Source organism: Nannospalax galili, unplaced genomic scaffold (assembly GCF_000622305.1).
Source record: "Nannospalax galili isolate Female #2095 unplaced genomic scaffold, S.galili_v1.0 scaffold475, whole genome shotgun sequence".
NCBI classification, from domain to species: Eukaryota; Metazoa; Chordata; class Mammalia; order Rodentia; family Spalacidae; genus Nannospalax; species Nannospalax galili.
Genome location: NW_008339435.1, coordinates 1339832 through 1350001, shown reverse-complemented (window position 1 = coordinate 1350001; position 10170 = coordinate 1339832). Strand labels below are relative to the sequence as shown.

Sequence of the window (10170 nt, the reverse complement as noted above, 5' to 3'; positions counted from 1 at the left end):
TTCTTGCAGAAGACTGGGTTCGAACCCCAGCATCCACATGGCAGCTAACAACTGTCCGCAACTCCAGTTACAGGAAATCCGATAGCCTCTTCTGTCCTCCAAGGGCATTACACAACATGGGTGCACTTACCTACATGCAGGCAATACATGCATACACATAAAATAAAAACAATAAAATAAAAAAGTACTTCAGATATTATATTGTGTTTCAAACAATTCTTAATTTTTATTTTAAAATATTTTCTCTAAACTGCTTTTTTATTTAAGACTTTATTATGCCCTTCATTAATTTTTGGTGGTGGTAGATCATTGAGATATCATTTTACTATATATCCCAGCCTGACCTCAAACAGGTTTCCTTTTGTCTCAGCCCCCCAGGTGCGTGAGAACTGGACTGGGTCCTCTGAAAGAGCAGTAAGTGCTCTAACCACTGATCCATCTCTCCAGCCCAGTAATTGATTCTTTTAAAAAGCATTTTGATGATAATAATAGCAATAATATATAAAACTTCACATGCAAATAGTGAAGGTGCATAATAGTGAAAATGGAGATGAATAGATCTAAAAGACATTTTAAAAGTTATAATATGCTAGTGATTTGGAAAGGATAGAAGTAAAATTAATGTAGGCATGGTGCTGTATTGGAACATTATGGAACCATTTGGACATGGACTCTAGCTGGCAGATATAGAGCTATATTTGTATAGAGCTATATTTGGTTTGCGGGTTCTGGGCTAACTTTTCTCAAGCTCTCTGCTTCCTGTTCTCTGAGATAAAATGATTGCACTTCAATTTCCTATAGTAATTGGACCCAGCCACTTCAGTTACCATGCCTTCTCTACCACGATAGATCATACCTCTTATATTGTAAATTAAAGTAAACCTATTCTCCCTTAAATTTCTTTTTTCAGGTTAGTTCATGATATAGATGAACTAATACAGAAAGTTGGTACCAGGAGTGAGGTTGTTGCCATGATAAACCTGACCATGTGCTTTGTAACTGGCTTGTAGGAGGAATGTGGAAAAGTTTGGGGCTGTGGACTAGAGAAGCCCTAGAATGCCATAAGCAGAGCTAAGGAGGCCATTCTAGTGGGAGTTCAGAAGATCACGGTATCAATAGAAAAGCAGACAGTAAAGGCAAGGCTCATGAGACTTCAGAGGGGAACAAGTCTTCTATTGGAAATCAGGCTAAAGACCATTCATATTATATTCTGGCAAAGAGCCTGGCTGTAATCTCTCCATGTTTTGAAAATCTGAGTGAAGCAGAATTAAAAAGTAATATTCTACAGCTGGTGAGATGTCTCAGCGGGTCAAAGTGTTTGCTCGCAAGCCTGATGACCTGAATTTGATCCCTGGGGCCTATAAAGTGGAAGAAGAGAACCAACCTCTGCAAGTTGTCCTCTGACTTCTACACATGTCCTGTGGCATGTGTGCACCCACACATATGAACAAACACATAAAATAAGTAAATAAACAAACAAATGTAATTTAAAAGATTTTTAAGGTAATATGGGATGGAGAGCTGCTTAATTCCAGCACTCAGGAGTCAGAGGCAGATGGATCTCTGTGAGTTCAAGACCAGCCTGGTATACATAGCAAGTTCCAGGCCAGCCAGGGCTACAGAATGAGATCCTATCTCAAAACAAAAGTCCAAGGTCTCTTAAATGTGAGGCTATGGAAAACTGAAAAAAAAATAAGTTACGTACTTCTAATACAATGGCATAGACTAAACATTCCCATTCTGAATAGGAGGATAACAAGGAAAGGCCAGACCAAAACAGGACTAAAACCCTATACTAAACACCAAACAAACACTATAGTTCCATATCCAGCATCAGGGCTCATGGTGGCATCATCAGAATTCCAACAGGCTTGGGTAGCTGCATCACAATATCCTTGCTAATTGCAGCACACATGCCTCTGACTCCCAAGTGCTTGGATTAAAGCCATATGCCACCATGCACAGCATATGTTTGACTTTTGAATAGTGTTTGAACTGTAAGACTATAAGGACTTGAAATTGGAATGAATGCATTTTGTATTATGAGATGACCAATTTATATATATAATATATGTTTATATAATGACATAATAAATATATAATATAATAAAGGGAGGAATGTTATTGTTTAAATGTGAAATGTCTCCACAGGCTTATGTTTGAACATTGTTTCTGGAGGTCGTGGAGCCTTTTGAACATGGGCCTCATAGGGGCAGAGCTTGAGGATTCTAGGCTGGCTTCCCTTCGGGTTGGAACGCTCTGCTCTGTAGTCCTCCAAGATGTAACAAGCTATATCACAGCCTCCCCTAGAGTAGACCCAGATGCTTCAGCCACCATGTGTTCCCTGCCATATTAGACTGTGTTCCCTGAACCATAAGCCAAAATAACTCTCCTTCTTTAAGTTGTTCTGTGAGGTATTTGGTTATAGTGGTGTCAAAGGAATGAATACAATATGGGTCTCTATTTGCCGATCCTTCAGTACTTAGGTTTTTTGATGGAGAGGACTCTTTTTTAATGTCTCTTTCTATTCCCTGTGTATAAGAACAGAGCCTCTTGTCTTATTGCTGTCTCATACTCTGCCTACATATAGAACACTGAGTAAATATTGGTAAATAGGTGTGTCTATAGTTTAGAATTACATTGTTTTTCAAAACGGAAACATCATTTTATACCAATTTGTTAGCATTTTAAGCCATTTTGCTTAAACTTTTGCAAATTTTGGTTGATATATTTTACTTTTAAAGATGGTAGTGTAATTCTAGTATGAGTTATTTCTTACATGCTATTAAATAATTTATCTTTTTAAGAATAATTCAGCTTTTGGGGCTGTAATATATAAAGCACTGCTATAACTCAACAACAAAACAAGTAACCTCATCCTTAAATGGGCAAAAGATTTGAACAGAACTAATTTCTTGGGGCTAGAGACATGCCTCAGCAGTAAAGAGCACTGGCTGCTCTTGCAGAGGACCCAGGTTCGATTCCCAGCACCCAGATGGTGGCTAACAACCATTCATAACTCCAGTTTCAGGGGATCTGACACCCTCTTCTGGCCCTTGCGGGCACTGCACAACATGGGTGCACTTACATGCAGACACAACACTAATACATATAAAATAAAAATAATAAATTATTAAAAAAGAATAATTCATTTTTAGTGGAAAATTATATACTAATTAAATGTCTGTGTGTATAGAGACAGAAAGAGATATACAGATGCAGTATACAGATTGAGAAGTGAGTTGCATGACAGTTTGATTCTGCATTTTGAGAAAAATGAAGTCAATATATTATGTGTAGGGACTAGGACCATAGCTCAGTGGCAGGGCACTTGTCTGGCATGCACATGACTAGCACCACACCCAAAAGAGTGTATTACATATGAAAAAGAAGTCTAGATGAACAAATCATTATCTTTATTTTCTTTCTTTTATTTTTCAAACTTTTAATATTTTCTGTTACATAGGTCTGTGATGTTTTCAGTTTTATACATTGTGCATTAGTAAAAAGACTAAGACAAAGCAAACCACCTTTCAGCCTTTAACCCTATTCTCTTATGAAAAGAAAAGTCTAGGTTGCAAGGGTTTTTCTTTCTCATTGTTTTTATTGTTTGTTTCATTTTTGTTTGCCTACAGAGTTAGACATGTCTTTGACAGGGCTCGAGTAATGACTCAGTGGGTAAAGTATTGGCTGCTACTTAGACTTTACTTTTCACAGGAGAATAAGGTTAAAAACTGAGAGATGGTTTGCTTTGTTTTAGTTCTACAGTTCATAGAAAGACCCTGTCTCAAAAACAAGGTGGTGGGGCCAGTGAGATGGCTCAGTGGGTAAAGGCACTTGCTGTCCTACAATGCAAGCCTGACAACCCGAGTTCTATCTCTGGAACCCATGTAAAGGTAGCAGGAGGAAACAGACCCCACAAAGTCATCCTCTGGCCTCCATGGGTACACATATCACATACACACAATAATAAATAAAAATAAATAAGCAGAAGGTGATAGAGAAAGACACCCAATGTTGACCTCTATGTTCATATGAGCACACACACACACACACACACACACACACACACACACACAAATATTTTTGAGGTAAAAACTGAAATGAGTGTGATGACTTTTTAGTCAAATATATTAGATCAGCTCAGTTAAGTGACTGCTTTGGGTAGTATATGTGCTAGATACTGTTATAGAGTATTAAGAACAGAGTTTCTATTGTGTGTTACCTTATAGCCTATGCTGGATAGCAGAGATTCCTGAATAGCAATTTCTGGAGGACATAGAATTAATATTGTAATAACCCTAAAACATATTTTAAATACTCTTTTGTGTATCTATACTAAGGATGAACCTAAGGCCTTCTGTATGCTGAGCACATACTCTAGCTGAGCTATACCTAAGCCCCTTCCTTAAGTACATGTTTTAAAATTTGATTTTTTTTTCTGGGGCTGGTGAGATGGCTCAGTGGTTAAGAGCACTGACTGCTCTTACAGAGGACTCGGGTTCAAATCCCAGCACTCACATGGTGGCTAACAACCATCCATAACTCCAGTTTCAGGGGATCTGACACCCTCATCTGTCCTCCATGGGCACTGCACCACACAAGTGTACTTACATACATGCAGACAATACACTTATGCATATAAAATTAAAATAAAAGTCAAAAAAGTTTTTTTAATTAAAAATTTTCTCTTATATTTTAGGAGCCAAATTTTATTTTGGTAGAAACTGAAAAATTGCACTGCTTTCAAGTCAAATTGAAAATGACATTTGGACTGAGGATATAGCTTGCCTACCATGTATGAGGCCCTGGGTTTCATTCCTAGTAAACACACATGAGAGGGGGGGGGGGAGAAATCAGGAATATAAGGAAACACTTTTCATATATCTTTTATTTCCTTTGTTTGACAATTCTGGGAATTGAACCTATGGCCTTGTGCATGGTAGGCAAGCACTACTACTGAGCTACATTCCCAATCAAGGAAGACTTTTAATTAAAAATCAAATTGGACCTTGCCTGATAGTGCATACCTGTCATCCAAACAATCAGGAGGTAGAGGCCAGAGAATTATGAGTTGGAAAAAGGCAAAAAATTTTAAAATATAAAATTCTACATTCTAACTTTCTAATAAGTATGCCGTGTGTATTCATTTACCATATTCATTTATACTGAGATTAGTTATAATGATTAAAGTAATATCTTTGCCTACATTTGCCAAATGGTTAACTATATATTAAATGCTGGAATTTTGTTTAAAAGTTTTTACATTCTTAATGAAAATGATTTGAAATTTTCCCTCTTTATCTCTAAAACAGAGTTTTAATAGAAAAGGATTGATTTAAAAGTTAAACAGGTTTTTTTTTTTTCTGCAAATGTAATGCTCGTTTTTTGATGGTAGTTCCACTGTGATTGCATTTCATTTGCTTCCTACTGAAGAAGCGCTTGGTGCACTTGCAGAGAGCATAAGGAGTCATGTCAGAGGTCAGCTATTTGAGTCCATTTTCCCACAGCTGCCTGGTGTGAGTGATCTTTTACTGTGTTTCAAAAAAATGGGCAAGGATTAGAGAGGATTAGAAAGAATATTACCCTCCTGAACATAGGCCCAAAGCACTAAGGAGAGAGAACCCAACCAGGCAGCAAATGGGCTTTTCTTGACCAGGACACAACCTCTACTGCATTCTTTTTAGGAAACTGAATGGGAAACACTAAGTCCCCAAACTGAATTAGTAAATAATCTCATAGTTTGTGACATCTGTTAAAATAGATGAGTAGACTACATTCTTCCACTTTGAGGACAGAGCCAGAAACATTAAGAGTAATTAAAGATGGGCTTTATGCTTGGTAACGCATAGAGAGGCACAGTTCATAAATTAAGAAAAAAATATTATTTTAGATGTGTTAATACAAGTATATAATACTAATTACATAGGTTTATATTTTGAAACTCTTACAGCTTTCTATTTTTAAGATTCTCCCTGGAGTCTTACTGCTTATAAGCAACCTTTCACTTTACAACTTCAACTCTTTATGTTCTTTACAATTTAAACGCTTTCAAATATGGGAGTATGTCTTTTGAGATATCTTCTGGAATCTTTCTCTTTTTACATTTTCTAATCCAAGTACAACTTGAACTTTAGGACACATAATTTAGTATCAAATTGCTTATACTCAAAGAGGTTATTCCACACCTGTTCTAGAAGGGAAATGCATTTTGACCTCAGATTTTTAGATGTATTTAACTATTTTTTAAAAGTTTTGTTTAAAGTCAACTAGTTAATAGTAGATATAATATACCAGTAGTTAATTGATTAATGTGATAACTATGATTATACTATGTTTAGTTTTTGTTTTTTGTTTTTTTTGATGTGAAGATTGGGGTCAGGACCTTGAACATGCTGAGTGAGTGTTCTACCACTGAGCCACATTCACACCCCACTGCTTTTGCTATGGATTGTATCAGAATGAAAGTTTTCTCCAAGTTTTCAAGATAATCTTGGCATGATAGTGCAGTATAATCTTATCCCTCAAGAGGCTGAGGAGGAGCACAAGTTTGAAGCTAATTAACCTTAGGGCTGTATAGTGAAAATCTGTCTCTGAATGAATGAATGAACAGTATGACATAAAATTTGGTTTCATATGTGAAAAAGAATTTATAATGAGCGCATTTACCCATCCCTTAAGTGTATGCTTTCTTGGTGCAGTGCCTTTGCTTTGAACACTGTTCTCTGTCTCAGCATCCACTCACCCCCAGTGTCCTCATCCATATTCTGTCATCTTTAAACAGCAATTCAAGTCTCATCAATGCTTTATTTCTAGTCCTTATTTTGTAATACTTCAAAATATTGTTATATATCTCAACATTTCTACTCTAAAGTATTTTACCCAAGAGATATGAAAACATGCATTTATACCAAAACTTGTACATGAATATTTGTTAACATTGTTATTTGGTTTTACTTTTGGGGTTTTGTTTACTTAATTTTTTTGAGAATTTCACGTATGAGTACTGTATTTATATCATTTCTATTCCTCCTTCTACCCTTCCAACCCTTCCCGCATACCCCACTGCTCCCTCATGACTTCTTTTATAAGCAAGACTCTGCCTTGATATACAAAGTAGAAAGTTATGGAGGAAGACACCTGACCTCAATCTTTGGCCTCCAGATGTACCTGCATACATGTGTATCGTTATTGTTAAGTAAACACACACACACACACACACACACACACACACACACGTATGTGTATATACAACCTATGGAGTCCATTTAGTGTTGCTCATCTATACTTGTGTTTGGGGGTCATCCCTGGAGAAAACTAATTCTCTGTTGATTTCCTGCAGCTCTTCATCTAGAAGTGGTGCCTTATGAATTTCCCCCCATCCACACTGGCATGTCCACTGGTGTTGTCATTATGCAGATCTTGTTTAGGCAACCATATTGAGATTTCATGCACACAACTTCCCAGTCATGTCTAGAAGACTCTGTCTAGCAGCAGGCATCCTGGTCCTCTGGCTCTTACAGTCTTTCTGCCCCCTCTTCCAAGATGTTCCTCAGGCCTTAGGTGTGGGGCTTGCATCGTAGATGTACCAATTGAGGCTGGGCACCCATGGTCACTTATTCTCTGCATTTTGATCAGTTGTGGCTCTCTGTAATTGTTTCCTATAGGAAGAAGCTTCTTTGATGAGGAGTGAGAGTTGTACTTATCTGTGGGTATGAGGATAAGTATTTAGAATACAGTTAGAAATTATATTGGTTTAGGAAAATGCCAGTAGTAGGTTCTCCTCTAGGGTCTATGACCTCTCCAGCCATGGGAAGTTAGCTAGGTTTGCAGTACCAGGAATGAATTCCTTCCTATTGAGTGGACCTTAAGTCCAATTAGATAGCTGTTGGTTACCCCCAAGAAGAAGTGCTACTATTGCACCATTGGGAATTTCATATTGGTCTGGTCATTGTTGTAGTCTGTAGACTTTACAGCTGAGTAGGACTGTTGTTTGCTTTATCCCTTGATAGCGTACATAACACCTTCAGGTATTCTGAGAGCTACTCCTCAGGGAGGAGGCTTCCAGGTCAGTTCCAGCTCCATTACTCCAAGCCCTGTGTCTGAAGTATGTGGTGTCTTCAGCAATAGGGTCTTATCTTCAAGTTCTGGGAGGCAACCAAGAGCTATAACAATAGCCTATATTGTTTTGGCAGTCTCGTGGATCCCCCCATCCTAACAACTTGAAGGGAGGTGTCCCATGCCTGGAGCTGAGATTTCCATTAGATAATCTGTGACTTGTAGGGTGTGTGTGTGTGTGTGTGTGTGTGTGTGTGTGTGTGTGTGTGTGTTGGGTTTTTTTTTTTTGTTTTTTTTTTGAGTCAGGGTCTCATGTGTGCTACTCTGGCCTTGAACTTGCAGTGCATCCAAGGATGACTTTGAACTTCTGATCTTCCTGCCTCCACTTCCCAGGTGCTAGGATTACAGATGTGCGTCACCATGCTTGTTTTATATAGTGCTGAGGATGGAACCCAGGGCTCCATGCATACTAGGCAAGCACTCTGCCATCGCAGCTACATCCCCAGCCAGCATTATTTATAAAATTCAGAAAGTGAAAACAACTACATATCTAGCAACTAATGGATGGATAGGTAAACATAGTATGTCTATGATGGAATATTATTTGACTATAAAAAGGAATGAGATACCAATATGTGCTGTGACCTAGATGAATCTTGAAAATGTGCTAAGTAAAACAAACCGGTCACAAATTATCATATATCATCATATTATACATTAATTTATACTATGGTAGTATTATGTTATTCTTTTTGCATGTAATATTCAGAACAGGTGAAATTATAGAGATGGAAAATAGGTTAATACTTACTTAGTGGGATTGGGAAAATGCGTGAGTGCACAGTGACACCAAGGCTGCAGTGTCCCCTTCTGACATGATGATAGCATTTCAAATCAGCAGTGGGGGTAGATGCATATATCTTTGATACAATAAAAATTCATTGAGTTCTATGCTTCAAATAGTCAAATTCTATTGTATGTGAATTCTATCTCAACAAAGCTTTTTAAAAAATATTTTACTTATTTTTATTTTATGTGTATGTGTGTATTTCCTGCATGTAGGTAAGTGCACCCATTTCGTGCAATGCCCGCAGAGAACAGAAGAGGCTGTCAGATCCCCTGAAACTGCAGTTGCCAGCAGCTCTTAGCTGCCATGTAGGTGCTGGGATTCGAACCCGAGTCTTCTGCAAGAACCAGTGTTCTTAACCCTTGAGCCATCTCTCCAGCCCAACAAAGCTGTTTTAAAAAACAAATGAAATTAGTATTTCATGCCCATGTCTCTATGCATATTGTTTGTACTTTTCTTAGGTTCCCGTCACAGTCTAATTATAATTATTTCTTAAGAAGTCTGCCTTTCTTACCCTGTTATGGAGCTTCACAGGACAGGAAGGGTGTTTTGGGTATTCCCTAGCAGGCATATTGCTTTGTACTTAATAAGTATTAATTGGTCTTTTCCCTCAGTTAAGTTTTTCACCCATAAAATGGGAATAAAAGCAGAATTGAACAGTGACACAAAGTGTTTTTGAAAAACTATGTTTTATGATTTTACATTTAAATCTTTTTTTGGTAAATAAATATTTACTTTCACATTACTCCCTTGATTTGAGTTTCTATTTTTTATTTAGCAAGGTTCTATAAGCCAATTGTCACTTTATTTTTACCTACAGGGATACTCTGCAGAGATTTGCAAGTACAATAAGCATTTAAACACATGCTTTCAGTAGGAGTTCCATGTCATCTCACCTGGTTTAATGTGTGTGGCTTTTTAATTAACTGTAATATTTGAATATATGTTTTTGTGGATGTTTGAGTTTGTAAGGCAACTTTTTTTCTATTGTGTATTTGTTATTGTTGCAGTATTTACTAGAGATGAAAAGCTTAATCTTACCTCCTGAACACATTCTGAAGCGAGGCGATAGTGAAGCAATTGCTTACGCTTTCTTTCATCTTCAGCACTGGAAGCGAATAGAGGGTGCTCTCAATCTCCTGCAGTGTACGTGGGAAGGCAGTAAGTATTCTGCCAGATGCAGTGCTGATCTCTCTCTCCATTGCATTCACAACAATCTTTTTTTTAAAAAATATTTTATTTATTATTTTTATTTTATGTGTATA

The 10170-nt window shown here is 37.3% G+C and overlaps 1 protein-coding gene across 2 annotated transcripts in view; it reads left to right on the top strand.

The window, feature by feature from the left end:
* The window catches only part of St7l (suppression of tumorigenicity 7 like), an 86349-nt gene that overhangs the window by 64536 nt on the left and 11643 nt on the right, over window positions 1-10170 (top strand). For both annotated transcript variants that reach the window (XM_017798412.2, XM_008833964.2), the window contains exon 12: window positions 9916-10066. In XM_017798412.2, the coding sequence (XP_017653901.1) occupies window positions 9916-10066 (151 nt within the window). The remainder of the gene's footprint in view (window positions 1-9915; window positions 10067-10170) is intronic.